The 22,554-nt window shown below is 46.4% G+C and overlaps 1 protein-coding gene across 2 annotated transcripts in view; it reads left to right on the plus strand.

Annotated features, from left to right (window-relative positions):
• The window catches only part of COG7 (component of oligomeric golgi complex 7), a 199,680-nt gene that overhangs the window by 20,663 nt on the left and 156,463 nt on the right, over positions 1 to 22,554 (plus strand). For both annotated transcript variants that reach the window (XM_086940442.1, XM_086940443.1), the window contains exons 5-6: positions 1,183 to 1,351; positions 12,739 to 12,821. In XM_086940442.1, coding sequence (XP_086796568.1) covers positions 1,183 to 1,351; positions 12,739 to 12,821 — 252 coding nt within the window. The remainder of the gene's footprint in view (positions 1 to 1,182; positions 1,352 to 12,738; positions 12,822 to 22,554) is intronic.

Genomic DNA, 22,554 nt, shown 5'->3' on the forward strand with positions numbered 1-22,554 from the left:
TTAGCATAAGTACGTACTGCATATGTGATGGTATGATCCATTTACTGCCCACTGCATAAAGGTGTTTTGCAAAGACTGAAATTTGCAAAAACAGGTTTTGCGATTGCAAAACAACTCTGTACAGTGTACCAGGGCTCTTTTGTGAGTCTAAAAAAGTATTTCCAACACGGAAAAAGGCTTTAAGACACTTACTTATTAGTAAATGGTAGAGTGCATGAAAGGATGCATGCCCCTCCACGAGGTCTTTGTGTGGTAAGCGATGAACCGTATAGATGAACCCCGGACAGGGTGGCTGATCCTGTCCCAGGCACAGAACAAACCTTTGGACATTGCGCAAATCCCTTGTGTGTGGCCAAAGAGATCCCTTTCCAGCCAGGCACAAGCCAGTGAGAATTATGTAATGACCTCGGCCCTGTGGTTAACAGCGTGACAAGCAGCTTGTAAGTGAGATGCAGTCTAGTCAGACTTGTTCTTTGGTTATGGAGGCTGCTACCAATCTTCATTCTCACAACTGGATTTGCGGACGGCCTCCCTAGAAGGGGCTTGGTGAAGAACTAAATGATGGGTTTGTCTGAAGAGATCATCCACATTTGGAAGGAAGATGATCCCTTCCCTGATCTGCCACAAAAAGGGCCGTGTGAGTTGGGGTGAAGCTGTGGACTTTGGGGATCTCCATGAACTACACATTTAGATAGAAAATAGCAGTCTGAAGGTGCCAGGCCACTGCCTCTGCCATCACATTTTATATATTCAGCCACATGCCATTGACATTTACAAAATTATATTTGCTCATGTCACCAGAAAATGCACAGTTACTGAAATAATGCAGACCACATATCATCATGGTAGCTTAAATGCCCATTACTAGGACAGCTGTATTGTTTTATATTCACCAGTCTGCCTTTTATTGCCAATAAACTGCTTTGTGATGCATTGATTTAGCTATGTAGAGCTTGTTGGACCACACCTTGAAATGCAAACTCTGGTCCCAGATCATTATTGTGACAGGCAATGGGACTTTTGTGAAGTGTGATTCATTTCTGTTCTTGGCTGAATGGACATTCTACCATCGCTTTATAATGCATCTGTGCATCGATCCTAAGTGTCCACACTTTTATATTCTGGCTTTTCCACTAAGGCAGGTATTGTTCAGGGACTGAATTATTCTTTTTTTCATCCTAGGATGTGACTGTGATATCAGGGAAGCTAACCAGTATGCAGGGCAGTCTGGCAATGCTGGTGGACACCCCGGACTATTCTGAAAAATGTGTCCACTTGGAAGCCTTGAAGAACCGCCTGGAGGCCATGGCTAGTCCCCAGATAGTGGCCACCTTCAACGCCCAGTCTATAGGTGAGTGTTTCCTACAGTCTAGCCTGAATTGCCAACCTGTAGGTGAGTGGAAACAACTCCTCAGCTTTACTGACCATCCTGTTGGACTCACTTGTGGACTGTTTTTCACCCCTTTAAGCCTAGTCTAAAGGTGATTGCTTGCACTACTGACCCTATTTTCATGATCCTTTAAACATGCTGGTTTGTTTGTAACCTCTTTGATGACAAGCCTATTCGAGCATCTTTGCAAACTGTCAAACTCCAAATATTAGTTCCATCTACAAGCAGCTTTGATATCTCTCTCCTTAAAGGGCAGGTAACACTGGTCCAGTTAATGTATATTTAATGATACGTCTTGAGTCAGTCGGTGTTAACAGTGTAACAATATGACTTCCAGAAAAGTGTTGATTTGGAATTACTAATTTATACCTTGGCATTTTTATCTGTAGCAAGCAGAGCCTCAGTAGCATCCCCTTTTTTTGCAAATACACCAACAAGTGTTTCCATTTCACAAGAAGTTAAATCAATAGAACTGGGTTAATTAAATTCCATACAGTCTTTAACCAAAGTGGCTGTGTTACCATTTTTACACGGTTTTTCAAGAACCGTATTCCCTTCGCTGCTAGGGAAGGGGTTAGTTATAGAAAGGGACAAGTCTAACATCTCCTTAGTTTATAGTTTGCATCAGTTTAACTAATTCTATTCAATATGAGCCAAAACAAATATACCAATAAATCGATGAGAAAACATCGGAGGGAGTCTTTGCAGGTCTAGGAAGTAAACAAAGTGGTTATTGGCTTGAGTAACCACAGAGCTAATCCAAGTAGTTTTAATAAATAGTTTAATCCTGAGGAACACGACACACGACAGATGACTATACCGGTGAGTTCAGCATCTGACAACCGATTGCATGATGACTGTAGAACAACAGCAACATTCCTGAAATTTAGCAAGAACTTTTAAGACACAGTTATAATAACATTACAGATAATTAAATATACCATACAGTACAAAGTATAACCAGTATTACAACGGGAGTGGTATTGTAGTTCAAAGGTGTAAGAACCATTTTGGTAGCCTCTATCCTGCCCCGTCACGTTAAGAATTTGGGGGCCATGTTTTATTGGTGTCTGTACTTTTTTGATTGTTCTTTAGATGTCTATTGTAATTGCATCACTCGTATATGGGTGTATTCCATCCCCAGGACAGTGACCGGCCCTTTCTGACATTTGTGACTAAAGTTTTCAGTCCTCACCTCTGTACAGCAACTTTTAAATGCTAGTGCAGATAACTAGAAACCAGCAAATATCCCTAGATGAATTCTAATTATGCCAGTATTTACAGTTTTTTCTGCATGACAAAGAATATAACCTCATCTACAAAAGCAGCACAGTATGCACAAGTGCCAATCTTATTGCTGTTAAATAGCTTTTCTAGTTGAAAGGATACCAGACGAGGTTCAACGGTAAAGAGAAGAAGAGGGGATACCATCTTTCAGGGTAAATAAAACTGATATAAGGCAATAGGCTTTAATTTTGATAGGGTGCTGTTACGGCCCTTCAAGAAGAAATCACTGATATTACCTTTGAGTAATATAGCTTACAGGGAATGCCATGACAATGCTGTCAAATGCTTTTGCAGCATCCAAACTTATTGCAGTTGATGGGATTTTACTTTTGTTTGCTTGCGTTTTTTGGTAAGCCAGAATTTTATTGCAATTAAAAATTCTATCTTTTGCCAGGTTTGAACAGGTGAAATTAGAGGTGGGAGGATGGACTTGATTTTCTTTTCCAAGATCTTGTCATATATTTTGCATTCTGAATTTAATAAATAATTAGGGTAATAGCTAGCTGGGTTAAGGGATTCCTTCTACCTTGGAAAATGATCTCTAGATCCCTTTGAACAAGTGCTAGATGCAATGCCTCATTCCAAGAAATGATTTGAGCGTTAATAGATGAGGGACTAATGTATTACATTATTTGTGAAACCGATCAGGGGAGCCGCTTGACTCTGGAGTCTTTCTATGAGATGGCTGTGAGATTTTCTCTCTCTAATCAGTTTTAATTTTGGCACTTGCAATAGTCTTTACTTTTGCAGACGCTATCGCCAAGATGCCCTTGGGCATATAGTTACGCTTTACAAACATAAAATATCAAATATCCATATGGGAGAACATACTTTTCATTTGAGACTTGGTAAAAGCAGGAAGACCAAGCCCATCAAGGAAAAGCTTGATGTCAGTGTTTGTAGCTCATTCGGGTGAATTGATAGTATTAAGGCGCTCACAGGATGTCCTCACACAATCTCAATGTTCTGTTTTTTCAACCGCGGTGCTCTCAGAGGGGGAAGATCCACCCAACCCCAATCCTAGGATTGGTCAACAAATTGTATCACTTCGAGGCACATGCTGATGTTGGTGTTGTTGCATGTTGCATTTGGAGTGTACAGATTTTTAAAGAACACCTTTATTCTGTCAACTACACCACTATCATCAGTATAGTCATCACTGTTGCTGTTTTTATGGCATTAATGAGGAATCTAGCTTTTTAGACACCAAGTAGCTTACTATTAAAACGCTAGTTTTCCCACTTTGCAGAAATAGTTGGCTTTTTTCTTTTGACCTATAACACAGCCTCCTTGCTAGTTAATTGATTATAAATGTATTTTATGTTTCTGCGTTGGCTCTTGTCCTTGAGAGAAAGCATTTCTTGTTCTTTAGTACTGGCTTTTAATGTGGAGACTTCTTTCCTCCTTGGTATGTTCAGTGCTGCTGCAGTGCTATAATAGAGCTATAGATTGTGGCCTTCTTAATATCCCACAATGAAACATTGTTTGTATATTTGCCCTGATTTTCTTAAAAATGAGATTCCAAGTCCTGCTTTTATTGAATCACGTGACCTTCTTCTTTTATCAAAGTGGTGTTTAGTGTCCAGGTTTTCTATTTTGGGGTCAATCGCAGCATGTGAATCAATAAAATAAAGCACCTGTGATTTCGTTAACATGGTCTCAATTCAGTGGGAGATAATCTAATGGAAGTATTATGGAGTAAAAGGTCATTTTTTCCCCGGATTAATCAGTCTCCATGGATCCCTCAAGGAGAGGTCCATCACTAGGTCAAAATTCTCATCAACTTCGAGCTGACAAGTGGCTTTAACGGATATACATTTTGTTTCCACTTTCTACCTGCGGTAGTCACTTGGTGGACAATATGTTCACTACCCAAAAGTATTCCATACCATAAAGAAAGCGAGCGAACAGCCATCTTCCTTTTACTGTATGTAACATTCAGAGGTAATTAATGTTACATTGGTTTTTGACAGGCAGGATACCATACCATTCTTTTGTTTGCAATTGCTTCAGAGTAAATAGCCTCACTTACCCAGCCTGTTTGTAATTGTTTATTTTCTTTTATTCCTTTTGTTAAACTCTCATCTCCTATAGAAGATTAAAACAGATAACTCATCTCTGATCCAGAAATCATGGATAGAAGCAGGGATAAGCAATAGTGATGACCTATTTGAAAATGAGCATTCACTGTCATTTGTGCAATTGCAGAAAAGGAAGAACTTAGTAATTTTGACTTTTATAGTTTCCTCAAGATAAAATAACTGCCATTTCCAAATCTAAATATACCAAAGACCGCCAGATCTTATTGAGTTATGAAGCTCCACATATATCGCCTCATCCCATATTGCGCAAGGTTGTCAGTCAACGTAAAAACACACCTATAATTAAGCTCCAATCTGATTACTGACCTTAATATTCAATTTTTAATGGCACACATTTCTACCTCTATTCTCAGACCCTATTTCAGATAACTAATCTTGCTCCATGAACACTTAATAAAAGCTTTAAACGAAGTTTCAATGAATCTGACCAATGCTGGCATTGGCAAGCATCCTCTAGTACTTTAATGCATGTGCTGTATGAATATGAACAAATTAAATCTTACCTACTAAGAAACAATGGACGAGGAATTTAAACTTTTCCTTGAGGACATAGAGACTCAGCCATTGTGCACTTGTCTTGGCATCTTGGTAACCCCTAGGCAATCTTTCAACAAAAAAATCCTCTTATTAGATCTTTCAATGGCTCGTGTCCTCCGCTTGATGTAGGTGCACTTCTGAGTTGTGTAAACTATTAATGGTGTAGCTGCCATGCTGAGAAGTACTGGTACAGTCCGGAAATTGTGCTGCAGCCCTGCTTAGAAGTGCTGGTCTATCTTTGGTATAGCTGCCCCTGCTGAGATCTGTTTGTGCTGTACGTCATTGGTGTTGTAGCATTGCAGAGATGCCCGTCATTGGCATAGATGCCCGGCTGAAGAGTGGTCGTGTCAGAAAGTGCCTCTTTTGCATGGTTACCCCCCGGCTCTTTGTCTGGTCTTGATGGGTTTCAAATGTAGTGCACGGGGTCCCTGCCAACCAGGTCCTCTGTGCCTGTGCTCTTTTAGTAAAAACAAATCCCTAATTGGCACTTCTGCCCTCTGTAAGTCCTTAGTAAATGGTACTCTGAGTACATAGGGCCAGAGAGCTGAAAAGGGTCCTCTGGGATCCCCCTCCCCCCTCCACTAGGACCATGCCATTGCACTTGCAACTTGCATGCCCCTGTGAGGGAGAAAATGACAAAGTCGACATGGCGCTCTGCCTGGCTGCCATGCCAGCCACCACTGCCTGAAGGCATAGGAATGTCACCCCTTTGGCAGGCACCATTCCACAGGTGAGGGCATATCTGCATGAGCAGATATGCCCCTACAATATTGGGGTCCATTTCCTAATATTGTAAGTGCCAGTGAAGCCATAGAAAGTACTGGAAACTTGACAACTTAAGTTCCACAGCACCATGATGGATTTACTGAATACAGGAGTGTTTGGTACCAAACTCCTCCTTGCTATAAATCCCAGATGATGCCATTGTGGGATTTGTTGCACCATGTACCCAGAGGAAACCTCAGGGGTTCTCCCTGAAAACCTAACCACCCTGGTGTGGTCTCTAACCGGCTGTAGGCAGCCAGCCAACACCAGACATGTTTCTGGACCAAGGGCGGCTCCTCCGCTATGGCGAAGGAGCATTGCCCCACTACTTTTAAGCAGTGCACTGCAAAGTAAAGGAAACATAGAATGATAATAACTTTGAGTTATCATTTTATGTTTCCTGCTGCTTTGCGGGGAATTGGGCCGGCTGCTCTGCTCTCGGAGCCCTCTTGGGCCGCCCAAACAAGTCATGCACACTTTCCCCATTCTTCATGCATTACAGCCAGTGTTGAGAACAAGCCTAGGCTCCCGTTTCCTGGTTGAGCGTTGACCCAGAATGCTCAAAACCAATCACAATGCTGCATTGCAACATTGTGATTGGTCAGGGGATCCTTTTTTGTGCTTCCTGTGCCTCGGTCTGACGAGGAGAGCAGGAGCAGAGATGCGGGACCGGGGTGGCAAGGTAAGTGTTTCTTTTATACTTTTTTTGTTTACCGTTTACCCCCTCCCGCGAATAATGCCGTCTGCCACTGTTCTGGACCCCTGCGTAGAGAGCCCCTGCACTCTGAGACCAGTAACAATGCTGGGCAGAGGTGTCACAGCTCCTCCCCCAAGATTGGCCAGTGCTCGAAGAGGGGAGCTTCAAAGGCCTGCCGTCTTTGTAATGCACCCCTGCCTCTGCTGCTAGAAGCAGATGGCAGCCACCGGTTTGCACCCCCACTTTGGTTGGGAAAATAGTCAGGAAAACTCAAGAAGAATAGGAGGTGTGTCCACCTATGCCAACTCCACTCCTAAATTGGGGAGGCGAGGTGAAGTGCATCTTACAGTCCCTGCCATCTTGAAGATGGGGGGACCCCTCAAATCAGGGCTAGGTCTATGCCCCTTTCACAGGAGGATGGCATAATACAGGGTGTAGTCACACCAGGTAAGGTACCCATTGGCCCTAACTGCTACTCCCCTCAATTGCCCCTAAATCTAGTATTTAGGTGGCTCCTCAGACCTAGAAACTAGATCTGCAAAGACCTAAAAAGGAGAAAGACGACCCTGCAGAGAAGACTGAAGACGACGACTGCCTTGGCCCCAGCCCTACCAGCCTGTCTCCAGCTTCTGCGACTCTTCAACCTGTCTTGCGGCCTATGAAAACCCTGGGAGGACTGCTGCCTTCGAAAAAGACTCCAATCTCCTGTGGGCAGGGGACCTGTCTTGAAGAAACCTACTCCAAGTACTCCAGATCCAAGTAGATCTGCGTCTCCTGCCCACTCTGGACCAAACGCCCACGACCCGAGTCTGAGTGGCTCACCTGTGCAGTGAAGTCTCCCCAGTGATCCTGACCGTGTGTCCTGCGTTGGCTGACCTCGTCTGATCTCCACGGTGGCGCCTGCAATGTGAATCAAGAGGCTCCCCCGGTCGGGACCAGCTCCGGAAAGAAGATTCCAACTTCAAAAGGCACTCCTGCACTCGAAGCCCGTGGGCCTTGGTGAGCTGAACAGATGGTGCCCCTACAACCCCCTACATCTCTACTTACCTCTGACGTTGGTCTCCTGTTTGCTAAAACCAGAATCTCCACTGTAAAGCATTGGGTGCCCGGTATCGAATTTACACCCTGCATCAGACCGCCCCTGTGCCGCTGGTAGTGTATGTTTGGTGCTGCTTTGCTCTCCCACCAGCCCCCTCCCCCTGTGCTTGTGCTAACCCCCAAAGCTTGTCCCCTGCACTTGATTTACTTACCTGCAAGCAGTGCGGCTCCATGGACCCTCTGTGTCCATTGGAAAGCATTGGGCCGAACTCTTATATTGACCTATGCACCCTGCCCCCCCTGTGCCGCTGGTGGTTCAGTTTTGATACTCACCTGGCCCCTAGCTCTTGCTGACTTTTGGCTCCAAAGACTGGGATTGTAAGTTCAGTAGTTACCTGTTTAACCGTAATATTGTTTTCCCCATTAGATATCATGGGACTGTGTTGAAAAGTTTCTAAGTGTCGATTTTTCATATTGAAAAGTATTTTTAATTAAAAATTGAATTACCTTATTAGGAAGACCTGGGTCTTAAAATAAAGTACAAACTGTCGTTTTCTAAAATTGGTCTGGGTCTCCTTCTTCAGTCGTGTGTCCATTATTGATCACTGTTGTGAAATAAATGACTTACGAGTGTGTTAGGCCTAAGGTTGCTCACCCACGCTACCACTAATACAGCACTTTGGGTTTTACATTGAGCCCTGTACACTTTTTTGAGAACTCCTGGACTTTGTGCACGGTATTACCACCTAGTAGCAATATCCTAAACCGAGCCAGCTCCCTACAACTGTATATCATTGGTATATCCGCCTTGTTGGGAAGTGCTGGAGCCGTCCACTGATAGTATAGCTGCCCCCGCTGAGAAGTGTTGGTACCGTCCATCGTTAGCAGCTCTGGCAAGAAATGCTATTATTGCCCTCTACTAGAGTAGCTGTCCTGCTGATAAGGTGCTGGTACTGTCCATCATTGAGAGAGCTGCCCTGCTGAGAAGTGCTGCTACTGTCCATTACTAGATATATTATAGGTATTGCAGACCTGTTAAGAAGTGCTGGTGTTGTCCATCATTTGTATGGCTGCCCTGCTATGAAGTTCTGCCGCTGTTCCGTACTGGCATAGCAGTTCTGTTGAGAAGTGCTGGAACTGTCCATAATGGATACTGCAACTTTGAGAAGTTATTTTTCTATCCTTCCTTTCGCCCAGCAACTCTGTTAAGAAGTGTTGATACTGTCTATCTCCACCCAGCTGACAAGTGCTTGTAATGTCAGTCATGAGTATAGCTGCACCACAGAGAAGTGGTTGTACGGTTACTGGTACAGCTGCCCAGCTGCAACGTGCTGCTACTTTCTATCATTGTACTAACCATCATGATGACAAGTGCTTGTATTATCTATCATGGTTACAGCTACCTGACTGAGACGCGCTGTCTGTCGTTGGTGTAGCTCTCCTGCTGACAAGTGCTGGTAGTATGTATCAATCACTGTATCTGTATTGCTGAGGAGTGCTTGTTCTATGTATCATTGGTATAAAGGCCCTGCTGCGAAGTGCTGGTACTGTCTTTCATGACATAACAGCCATGATCAGGCATAGTGATACGGTTTGTCATGTGTAAAGCAGCCCTACTGAGGCTTGCTGATGCAGTCTGCTGAAATTGGCTTATCCTGCCTGACAGTGGTATAGCTGTCCTGCTGAGAGATGCTGGTGCTGTCGGACACCGGTATACCCTCCATGCTGATGCTGTCTGTCGTGGCATACCCTCCATGCTGAAATGTGCTGGTGCGGTCTGTCTTGGTGTCCCTCCATGCCGAAACATGCGGGTGCTGTCTGACATCGGTATAGCTGCCTTGCTGAGATGTGCTGGTGCTGACTGACATTGGTATAGCGGCCCCGCTGAGTTATACAGGTGCTGTCTGTCCTGGTATACCCTCCATGCCGAAACGTGCCGGTGCTGTCTGTCGTGGTATACCCTCCATGCCGAAACGTGCCGGTGCTGTCTGACACTGGTATACCCTCTATGCCGAAACGTGCTGGTGCTGTCTGTTGTGATATACCCTCCATGCCAAAACGTGCCGGTGCTGTCTGTTGTGATATACCCTCCATGCCGAAACGTGCCGGTGCGGTCTGTTGTGATATACCCTCCATGCCGAAACGTGCCGGTGCTGTCGGTTGTGGAATACCCTCGATGCCGAAATGTGCCGGTGCTGTCTGTTGTGGTATACCCTCCATGCCGAAATGTGCCGGTGCTGTCTGTTGTGATATACCCTCAATGCCGAAACGTGCCGGTGTGGTCTGTTGTGATATACCCTCAATGCCGAACGTGCCGGTGCGGTCTGTTGTGATATACCCTCCATGCCGAAACGTGCCGGTACTGTCGGTCGCGATATACCCTCCATGCCGAAACGTGCCGGTGCTGTCTGACACTGGTATACCCTCTATGCCGAAACGTGCTGGTGCTGTCTGTTGTGATATACCCTCCATGCCAAAACGTGCCGGTGCTGTCTGTTGTGATATACCCTCCATGCCGAAACGTGCCGGTGCGGTCTGTTGTGATATACCCTCCATGCCGAAACGTGCCGGTGCTGTCGGTTGTGGAATACCCTCCATGCCGAAATGTGCCGGTGCTGTCTGTTGTGGTATACCCTCCATGCCGAAACGTGCCGGTGCTGTCTGACACTGGTGTACCCTCCATGCCGAAACGTGCCGGTGCTGTCTGTTGTGATATACCCTCAATGCCGAAACGTGCCGGTGCTGTCTGTTGTGATATACCCTCAATGCCGAAACGTGCCGGTGCTGTCTGTTGTGATATACCCTCCATGCCGAAACGTGCCGGTGCTGTCTGTTGTGATATACCCTCAATGCCGAAACGTGCCGGTGCTGTCTGTTGTGATATACCCTCAATGTCGAAACGTGCTGGTGCGGTCTGTTGTGGTATACCCTCCATGCCGAAACGTGCCGGTGCTGTCTGTTGTGATATACCCTCCATGCCGAAATGTGCCGGTGCTGTCTGTTGTGATATACCCTCCATGCCGAAACGTGCCGGTTCTGTCGGTTGTGGAATACCCTCCATGCCGAAATGTGCCGGTGCTGTCTGTTGTGGTATACCCTCCATGCCGAAACGTGCCGGTGCTGTCTGACACTGGTGTACCCTCCATGCTGAAACGTGCCGGTGCTGTCTGTTGTGATATACCCTCCATGCCGAAACGTGCCGGTGCTGTCGGTTGTGGAATACCCTCCATGCCGAAATGTGCCGGTGCTGTCTGTTGTGGTATACCCTCCATGCCGAAACGTGCCGGTGCTGTCTGTTGTGATATACCCTCAATGCCGAAACATGCCGGTGCGGTCTGTTGTGGTATACCCTCCATGCCGAAACGTGCCGGTGCTGTCTGTTGTGATATACCCTCCATGCCGAAACGTACCAGTGCTGTCTATTGTGGTATACCCTCCATGCCGAAATGTGCCGGTGCTGTCTGTTGTGTAATACCCTCCATGCCGAAACGTGCTGGTGCTATCGGTCATGGTACACCCTCCTGAAACATACTAGTACTGTCTGTCATTGGTTTAGCCCCCGTGCTGAGACGTGCTGGTGCAGTCATAGACATCTCAATTCTGCCTAGAATTGCTAGAGCTGTTTCATTGAAAGTATTGCATACTAGTATGTGTGATGTGGTCACCAGAAAGGTTCTTGAATTTCTTTTAACCTAGGCGGCCTGTCACCAGTGCTTGATTTGTAAAAGAACGAGTGTCGGGGTCCAAAGCACTGTTCATAAGCCCATGGCTACTGCTATTAACTGTCAGCGCGCTGAACACCGAGGCTCTTTAGCTTTGAATCCACCTCAGGCCTCTTGAACCCACCACCAGACACTCCCTGTCCCTTTATCTCCTGCTTTCTTTCTTTGGGATGGCGTTTCGCCTTTGTCTTCCTCCATCTTTCTCCTTTGGGCATTTTTGTCTCTGTCGCTATGTGGAACTGTCTGATGAGGAAAAATAGGTGCCGGTCCCTAAAACTGAGTGCTGGTGCCCCCACTGGCAACCACTGGCTCAAATTAAGCACTGCCAGTTACCAGAGTCCATTGGCCCCACCTAGACAGTTCGTTCCAGGCAAATTATCACACATTTTCTGCAAACGATAGTCCTGTATCTTGAACGGGCCTGGATTACATAAAAAATTGAAATGCATCTTAATAACCCAAGTTCAGCAGCGTCATGGCTCCACTAATCAGGCCCACACAGTACCGTGTTATGGACCCATTGTTAAGAAGTGTAGTTGTGTCGGACTTTCAGTAAACCTCCCTGCGTGGTTTCGCATGAACTAGTAGGTGAATCGGAGAGCCTGTGGAGGTAAGTCTGCTGAGAAACTCGTTGGCAGGGCCACTGGAATTATGGGGCAGGAGAGGGCCAAGTTCTGCGGCAAAGTTGAATAAATCATGCGGCAAGAAAAGCCAAATTGTGCGTGTAATGGGGAACCTGGTCGGATAGTATACTTACATTATTTTGCCATTTTTTCAATCGTTAGCACAGTCTGGGCATTGCTTGCACTTCATTAGTATCAGTTTAACACCAAATGTATCAATATGCCGCAGAAAGATGATTACTACGTTTTTAGTATTTTAATAACCGTTTGTGCTAGAATTTGTTTTTTTAAATATTTGCAGATCATGTAGCACATGGTGGATTGTGTGGCAAATGCGGCAAATCTATTTATGCAAAAGACGCCGGGGTCACGTCACGCACTCGCATCATTTCACTGCCCATCCTTTTGGGACACCACACCTCTGTTCTCTTTGCTGATTTACCGTAGCAAAGAGCTTGGAATGAACCTCGGCCTCCTGGTATGCCAGCAGGTGGCGCTCCTAGACCGCGAATTCACAACATCCTGTTCGAATATTTCATGTTTTGCGGAAGACTTTCATCTTCTCTTTTTGTTTCAGATCAGGCCAAAGTGTTCGTGAGAGTGTTCACCGAGATTGACCGCCTCCCGCAGCTGTTCGCCTATTACTACAAGTGCCATAAGGTATGTTGTTCCCGGCGGGAGGTGGCGGGCAGTGGTGGCCCTGCGCCAGGGGGCGTTCAGTAGGGCATGCCATATCTAGAGAGGGGAAGCACGAGGTAAGGTCCTGGCTTGGCTCCAAGAGCCCAAGAAATGTTCGGCTTGTAAATCGTGCAACCGACAGCTTTAAAAACAAGCATTTGCAATGCAATCTGTCTCGCCTTTGGGACCTTATATGTATTTAGTTGTGCAGCACATTAGCCTGGTTGCTGAAACATCTACTGTTCTTTAACATGGAGGGAAAGTAAGCACCAAACTGTGTGACACGCCAGGAATAGGAACACATGGAGAGAAATATTGCCTTTCAGTGGGAAATGGTACAGTCCAAAGCTCTGTTTTTAATATAAAATTAGGGCCTTCGGTGGTCCTATCACTGAAAATGTAAGATTCGAAAAAAATATTATTGTCTACGGGTGCTCGTGGAAGATAATTTCTATGGACTGGAATCTAGAGAATGTTAAAGTGATTCTGGTATTTTACTGACCTCTGCTGGCCGTTTTCTATCACAATAGCTCAATGGAGGCAGTTGCCGGAAATTTAAAAAAAAAAAGAAAGTCCCTCAGCAGAAAGCAATTCTGGTATTTCAATGACTTCCGCTGGTCGTTTTCTATTAAGACAGTTAAACAGAGGCAGTTGAACAGAAAAAAAGAGTCCCTAAGCGGAAGCGGACAAGTCCTAGGGCTGATCTCCAGAGCCCACAAAGTACATACACATATAAGTATATACTAAAGTATATACAAGAGGTCTTGAATGCTCGACCTAAAAAAGATACTGTCTCATCAAAATTCAAAGAAGTGTATTTATTTAGCACGTGGAAGCGTTTCACCCTAGGACGTCATATAGCATAACTGCAGGGCTTTAAGTGGGATGAAAAAAATGGGGGAGGGGTCTCATAAAGGGCCATGGCCAATGTAATTAAGGGCGTGGCTTAAAACACTTCAGCTCAAAATCTGTGCTTAGCATAGTGTGACGCCCGACTTGTATTTTGTTGTTTCTGTCATTGTATCCAGATATGATACGACATGTAACATTTTAGCTACAAGAAATCAAGACTATTGGCTGTGCCAATGGTTGTTAGTTGCATACGATTAATAAGCTACAAATATGGCTTGTTGTATATATTATTGAAAAAGCTTCCACTTAAAGCCCTGGTGACACCAAAACAATGTTGCTGCTCCTGAGTTTCAAAAAGAAAAAAGAATTTCCCTTCCCCTAGAACGCTCACCTGGCATGACGTCAAGCCGTAACTTCTCCACTAGTGATAAGTGAGTAGTGTGAGCAGCGCCTATCGATGTGCCTGCTGTCACTGCAGTCCAGAAAAACACGGACTGCCTGTGCCAGGGCACAAAACAGAGCCTGATAGAGACCCGTTTCGAGGCCCCCTTTAAAAAACTGCCCTGCTCAGACCCGGTGAGATCGGGCCCAGTTAAAGCCCTGCATAAATGCATTGGGCAGATTTTATTAAAAATGATAGTTTTTAAACATGAACTTGGAAACATTCTTGGCCACCCCTGCCCTGCTCTGGCTACAGTCGCATTAGTTTACTGAAAGGCAAGTCATGTGTCACGCATATGCTAATACGCCCAGATTCTTATTATAAATGGAGCTACAGACTAGCGACTGTATTGCATAACGCTTTTTCTTCACTTCTCGCTGCATGAGGGTACAGTATGGTGGTAGGAAAAAGCCCTGTGAAAGCTCGGCTCGATGGCCCGAGAAGACCTGGGTCTGAGCCGGAGCCAGACATCTGGTTTGAGCCTAACTCGAGCTTTCAGTGGCCCGCCCTAGGAGTATCCTCTATGACTCCAGGATGGCGGACATGTTCACAGGTGTCCCATAACTCCATTCCATGAGTACTGTCAGATGTTTTAAGGCATCGGCAAAGTGGGCTCAGCCCCAGGGCCCCAGCCTTTAAAGGAAACACATGGTTTCAAATACTGTTTTCCTTTAATTTATTGTTATTTATATTTATTGTATAAGTCTATTGCAGACATTTTACAGAGAAATGTTGTTTGTTTCATGCAACATCCATAAATAAGTTTATTTTAAATTAAAGCGGGACCTCACGTATTTCTATGTGTCAGTGATTATTTGCAGCAATATTAGTGAGCTGCTGCTGTGTTAAAATATTGAAAACACAGATCACTATCCCTAATATTAGATGTAAACACATTTAGAATTTGGACCAGTGTGCATGTGCACTGTCAGTTACCTGGCCAAAGAAGGCATGAATGGGCTGAAACTGGATCATAAGTTAAAAGCTGTTCGGAACAGGCACCCCCAAAATACGTTTGGCCCAAGGCCCCTAAAATCATTAAGATGTCCCTGAGTCAGGAGCACAACACCCATTGGGCTCAAAGTACTTCAGCCCCAAACCCCCCACCCCCCGTCGTGTGTGTCAGCCCAGGCTGAGACAGCTTACCGGGAACAGACACAGTTTTTGCGGTTATCGCAGACGAACCCGAGTACTTCACAGGTCTTTAAAAGACCATTGACGTGTTGAGGAGGCTTTGTTGTGTTTTCACTCCTTCATCTCCACCCTGCCTATAGCTGGAAAATTAGCCACCCCCTGAAATTTTCAGTAGCCCCCGCACCGAAATTTGGCTCTAATTGTGCCTCTACCCTGAGTACTGTCAGTGGAAATGGTAAAGAGGCCCAGCTGGCCCTGGGCCTTTATCTCGGTGCTATATCTCACACTGCCACCAATGTCCCTGTGCCTGTCAATCATCACTATGACGAGCCCTCTAATTCTTTCCCCATGACACACCTTCCTTGTATGTGCTGTGTGTACAGTGTGTTGAGCTCTGGCGTTGTCCTATCCAAGCTCCTGTCTGTACGTGTAACTGACTGTGCCATACTCTCTCCCTCTCTGTGGATGTCTGCACCCTCTTCTCTCTCTCCCGCCCCCCCCCCACTTTATATATATTTTTTTGCATAAGTAGAAAGTCAAGATATCCAAAGCTAAAAACAGGGACATGCAGGCGACATAGAAAAGGAACGAGAATCTGCCCCGATTTAGAGACAAGCATTTGCAATGCAATAGGTCTCGCATTTGCGAGAGTTTAAGCTATTGGCGTTGTAAATGACAATGCCATTTCTGTATATGTTTTGATAAATAACCATAAATAAAAGACATTTTCATTTACAATACCAATAGCTGAAACCCTCGCAAATGCGAGACTTATTGCATTACAAATGCTTGTTATTTATGGGGCATACGCTTCAGATGTTTCATGTACACCTAAAAAAGAGAGTAAATACTTTATACAGTAAGCTGACTCGCTTCAATTATCCACTAGATGGCAATGTTGGTTCTAGGTAAAGACACAACTTTTTAGGTCTCGCTGTGGCAGCGCATGTGCGTGGGCTATTCGCTTTATGTGATACTTGCTACCATAGAAATAGTGCATTTCGTGCACTACTTAGAAGGGGCTCGTTTTATTTACCTTGGGAGGATTAAAAACACAACAAACCCCACATGTAAAGCAATCTGTCTCTCAGGTATAGCGCTGGTATAGCGCTCTACTGTCCTCAGGCACAGTACGCAACTATATAACAAGGGCGCCAAAGGAGGTCAGGGAGAGTGCAATTTATTTACTGATCCTCATGTAAAGCGCTCTGATACCTCCGGGTCTAGCCAGCTCTATATAAAACTCTGAAACTAAACTAAACTAAAACAAGCTCTGTCCTTGTAAGGCCCATGCAAGGAGAGCAGGAGATGCGCCGCTCCAGATGCGGCTTTCATGGCAACTCGCCTTTCCAGCAAAAATAAAGTTCCCCTAAAAGAAAACGTAGTTTGTAGTGCAGTGCGAAAATATTTATTGACACAAAATAAACTTTAAAACTAACCCTGTAATATAGTTAAAACCTAGGAGCGGCCCATTTAGTAGAATTTTATGTCCGAAATATGCACGGTCCGTGCATGGTCACCACTTTCCAAAAGTGAAAACCTAAAAATTACTAACTTTAACCCGAAAATTAGCTTTTGCAAATGAGACCTGCCTGGCCGGTCAGAAAAGCTTGTGGTATTTTGGAAGGGGTGACGAGCAGGGGGTTGGGGTGATGAGGCGGACGAGGGAAGGAAGACTCGTTGAGAGGGGAGGGAAGGAAGGACAAAGGTTAAAAGGGCACGTGTGACCAGAGGAGGAAGATCAGGGTGAGCAGGAAGAAAGCGGAGATGAGAATTTGAGGCGAGGGCAGAAGGAATACCACCATGGATGAACGACGTGGCTTAGAGCCATAAAAGTAGGCATCCTTGCCAGATTCCTTGGGGATATAGACAAACGTGGAATAAAGGAAGGTTGACCATATTATACTGGGATGAGCAGATTGCTTTGCTCAAGTAAAGGAAATAAAGTTAACCTGGGCTCAGCTTCAGCATGAAACCTCTGCTTCAATTATTAAATGATGAGACTGTGAAGGTACTATAATGAGTCTCTTTGTAGTTACATCAAAGACAGTGGAGGGTGGAACTGCTGTAGAGTTAATTTTTGTTTCAACCTGAGTGTGAAGTCAAAAATGGAGAGCCCAGTAGGGACCTGTCTCGGCACCTGGTTTTTAGAACCGGTGCGGAGCACCAGCAGGACCCGACCCACTTAAAGCTTTGCCTGTTGACAATGTCTGTGTACGTGACAATTCCAATAGCTTAAACACTCACAAATGCGACACCGATTGCGTTGCAAATGCTTGTTTAATATGGTTGTTCAGTTGTACATAATGCCTTCTTGGTCATATATAAAGTAACAAAAATGCGTCTGACACTTTTTTATTATATCTTTTCAGCATGCTGCACAGCAGCCACACTTCTCTACTGCACAACTTGATAACATTGGCAAAGTCAATAGCTCTGGCTAAACACTTATAAGGCCCCAAAGGCGAGACCGATTGGCTATGCCAATGCTTGTTATAAATGTGAATGAGTTGCAGCTAATAAAAGACCATTTGATTTTTTTGAAAGTGTTTTTACTTGAACTCTTAGGCCACTTCAAAACATCTTTACACCTGCTCTGTTGTAATCAACAGCACCTGCCGACCTATAAAAGGAAAATTGCTTTTTTTTGTTTTGACTCACCCCACCTTGTAATCATGTACGCTCCCCTTTTGCAGAGCTTTACATATTATGTAGTTGTGTGCTCATGTCAGCCCTTTCCTTTAGACACACGGCTGAGTTTAAAATGAGTTGGGTGAGCTGCACACAATAAAACATGCAGCCGCCATGATTTATTGTAAAAAAACAAGTTGGGCGAACTGTGCGGCTCATCCCGCGAGTGGTCTCATTGTGAAAGTGAAAGCGTGCTGCGGATAAAAAAAAAAGTGGCCACCATTGCCAAAGCTGGCGTCCCACCAGTGCTCTTTAGATTATTTTAGCAGAGTTCTCCCTAAGAGCTAATGCAAGCTATACAGTAAGGACGCATGTAAAAGGTCCAGTCCTGATTGGAGGTTACAAAAGAAGACAGGGAGGTACTAAGGAGGGACTAATAAGCCTATTAACAAATCAAAAGCCAACATTTACAAAGGACAGTCACAGCAGCCAATTGAAAAGAAGGGCACAGAGTGGGAGGAGCTTCAATTCCGTACCTGAATACAGCATGCCTCGCAGAGCAGCGCATGCGCTGCCCAGGCTCGACCTGAAAGGACTACAATGTTGCAGCCAAAATAGAAGACGAGCTACAACATTCATAATCCTCATCAGCCAGGCTATCTTGAATCCAGTGGTAGAGTGAGCAAGGGACCCACGTCTGGGCATACCCATCCCACTTAAATCGAACAAAGCGATACCAAAGGGGATGATGGACGGAGCGTTTGAGCAAATCAAACACTCACCCCCAGTCAACTGATCTGGGTTTAATCCATCACCATTCTTTAGCTCACTCCACCACCCCAATTCAGACATGGCCATATGCAAATCAGTCTGACCCTGTGCCTCATGGGAACAGTCCAGCCGGAACTGCTAAGCCATGTCTTCCCTGGGCTGGAAACAAGCATCCTGGGACCGGTTTCAGATTCATAATCCTCATCAGCCAGGCTATCTTGAATCCAGTGGTAGAGTGAGCAAGGGACCCACGTCTGGGCATACCCATCCCACTTAGATTGAACAAAGCGATACCAAAGGGGATGATGGACGGAGCGTTTGAGCAAATCAAACACTCACCCCCAGTCAACTGATCTGGGTTTAATCCATCATCATTCTTTAGCTCACTCCAGCACCCCAATTCAGACATGGCCATATGCAAATCAGTCTGACCCTGTGCCTCATGGGAACAGTCCAGCCCGAACTGCTAAGCCATGTCTTCCCTGGGCCGGAAACAAGCATCCTGGGACTGGTTTCAGATTCATAATCCTCATCAGCCAGGCTATCTTGAATCCAGTGGTAGAGTGAGCAAGGGACCCACGTCTGGGCATACCCATCCCACTTAGGGCGAACAAAGCGATACCAAAGGGAATGATGGACGGAGCGTTTGAGCAAATCAAACACTCACCCCCAGTCAACTGATCTGGGTTTAATCCATCATCATTCTTTAGCTCACTCCAGCACCCCAATTCAGACATGGCCATATGCAAATCAGTCTGACCCTGTGCCTCATGGGAACAGTCCAGCCTGAACTGCCAAGCCATGTCTTCCCTGGAACGAAAACCAGCATCCTGGGACATACTTTTTTATTTAGACCATTATTTAGTGTCAAGACAAGGTCTTTGCAGGCTCTTTAAACTACACATGGCTGGCATTTTTCTTTTGGCAACCCTGCTTTATATTCCTTTTCATGAAATGCATTCTCGCACTACGGCAGTAAATGTAAAATACAAATGTAAGGAATAGGCAGAGTGAGGGCCTAGGGGGTACTGAAGCCAGAAAAAAAACTAAGCCTCAGTAACCAGTTTACAAAGGGTATGTAAATATGGATTTGTTCTTTAAAAACCTGTGAAAAACGAAGGCATGCCGCAGATAAGACTGCAGACACTGCCCAGCCGAGTCGAAGGGTTAAAAACCACTGCCTTGTACCATCAACCCTGGTATTCCCGAGCGCAGGCGCGCAGGCGCGCAGGGTGCGCTTCGGCTGCTTGTGGAGACCGCGCGCTGGTTTGTGGTGGATCCCCTCAGTATAGACATTCAAGTGGGCATCAATACCTTGACCCCTTTTCTGAACATGTAAATGATTCAATATCGTGTGTTCTTGAATTGTCAAAAATGGGGGACAAAATTCATCAGAGCTGCTAAAAGGGGGCCCCAAAAATGCATTGTCCGGGCCCCAAAAACACCTAAGACGACCCTGCCTCTAGTGCTGAAGGCCTTTTAGCGTCAGTGCTGGCCCTCAATGTCTGGGCACCATATGCCCGTAAATAACGGATCATATCGGACTGCAGGCCTCGTATCCGTGGAGACACCCAGCGCTGCCTCGAAGCTGCAAGCTCTAGTCTCGTGGGCACAGCTCCCTGCAGCGCCAGCGCGCTTCTAGCCGCTCTGCAGGCCTCGTATCCCTGGAGACACCCAGCGCTGCCTCGAAGCAGGAAGCTCTAGTCTCGTGGGCACAGCTCCCTGCAGCGCCAGCGCGCTTCTAGCCGCTCTGCAGGCCTGGATCTCTGGGCAGCAAGTGCCTGCCCATCGGGTTCATATCAGACGCAGGCCTCGTTCCCTTAGAGAGAGACCCTCAGCTCTCTCAGAGCTGTAGGTACGTACAGCGCCCTACAGTGTTGAAGTACTTCTAGCCGCCCGGCGGGACTCACTTTTTGCACAGCACGCGCCGGGCCTGCTGATACTAGTTCGTATCAGACTGCAGGCATCGTATCCCCAGAGACTATGCGCTGTCTCGTCTCAGACCTGTGGGCTCTGGTCGGTACAGCGCCTAGAGTACTGAAGTCCTTCTAGCAGCACTGCCCGTACTTTGATCTCTCGCGGAAATATATATACAGTTTCTGGTTGAATCTTGGACCGCTGCGCCCCTTTGCACAGGCGCCCTGCGGTGCCCCAAAGCTCTCTGTACTGTCCGTGCAGTACTGACGCCCGTCGTGCTCCCTGGCGCCCTCGGGCCGCCTCGGAGCAGCCCGCACCGGCCCGAGCTGGATCAGGCGTGACTCTTTCCCTTTTAAGTGTTTTAGTCACTGGTGACCCATTGTAATAAGGATTGTGTGGCCGCCTGTCCCCTTCCTTGTGCAAGTCTGAGTGCGGCCATAAAATCCGCTACGAAGCCGGGACGCGCTATTCTTAGGCGGCCCCTCCCTGTGTCCCTTCTTGTTTTACGTCTTTCTCGCCTCTCCGATAATTACAGAGCAGCCCTGGGCCCTGGCCCTGAAGCCGCCGCCTCTCCCCATTCATGTGCACATTGTGTGCGGGGAGCAGGCCTCGCCTCTGCGGCCGGGACCTCACTTCCGGGGGCCCGCCCTCCATCGCGGAAGCCGTGAGGACCAGAGGGGAACGAGAGCCGGAGGGTCGGATATTGTCAGGGTCAGGAGGATGCTGCCGGAGGGGGGCGGCATCCCTGACTGTGGCGCCCCAGTGTGATCCACCAGCGCCCCCGCACCAAAGCTAAGGCGTTGGCAAATCAGATGGTTAATAAAAGTGGCCCACTTTTGCAAATTGGCGACTCTTGTGCTAATGTGAGTGAGGTGGATGGAGCCTGCCAGGCGACAGTGGGATAAAATAGGACCGTTCAGGTGCATTATTGAAATCCAGCTGTAGTAATGCCGCAGTTTAAGAGGAGCTAACGCGGTGGTTGCTGCATCACAGGGCCGGCTTTAAGGCAGTGCGACTGGTGCGGCAGCACAGGGCGCTGACCTATGGAGTGGGCGCTGACCTCAGGGGAGGCGCTGCGTTTAGCAATAACTTATGATTGGAGAGATGAGGGGCACTTTTGCCTGGTGGTAGTGAAAGAGTCCACGAGGTGGTCATGCAGGGGCGTAGCTAGAGCTTGTGGCGCCCGGGGCTACCCCTCGTATTGCCGCCACTTGGGGGGGGGGGTGCTGGGGAAAAAGGACAGGTGGGCACTTGAAAGATGTCCGAGCCTCCGAGGAGAGACACGTAGTATTGCTTCTAACAGTTACCTCGATCGTGCAACCCAGACACAGAGAAACTGTCCCCTTATGAGTGCGGAATCGACCCCCTTGACTCAGCCCACATGTGAATTATTGAAAAACTGAGATCAGCTGACAGGAAAACAACTGCAGACTTAATACCCCCACCCTATTGGCTACATCTGCTGTAGTTCTCCTCTTCCTAATAAATATTGCAACCATTGCTATGTCATTGACATTACTCGATACTCAAAATGCGCAACACAGGTACACTATCATCCTAGTCTTTCTTACATGATTAGGTCTAGTGTTGTGCAGTCTCCTGGCCTAAAGTAGAGAACCCTCTAGACAGATAGGATTTTTTTTTATCGCGAAATAGTGTTTGGCCTGGTCAAATAATATTTTAACAATCCATATGCCTAAAATTCTGGCAGAAAATAAACATCTGATCAGGCAATTCCCATTGTTGCTACAGCATAATTGATGCACTTTGTGTGGACACTTCTACACCAAAATAGCAAGCAGGCCAGAGTGATTTTTGTTTTACATTATCACCCTTTCGATGTCGACCAGAAGGTTCTTCTTCAAATGTCTACTGGCTGCTCACAGAGTGTCACATGGTAAACACCCCTCGTGACCCATCCCTCCCTTCACCTTGTCATTCCAACACTTGGGGAAAGAGCTTAAGTGA

Source organism: Lissotriton vulgaris, chromosome 10 (assembly GCF_964263255.1).
Source record: "Lissotriton vulgaris chromosome 10, aLisVul1.2, whole genome shotgun sequence".
Lineage (NCBI taxonomy): Eukaryota > Metazoa > Chordata > Amphibia > Caudata > Salamandridae > Lissotriton > Lissotriton vulgaris.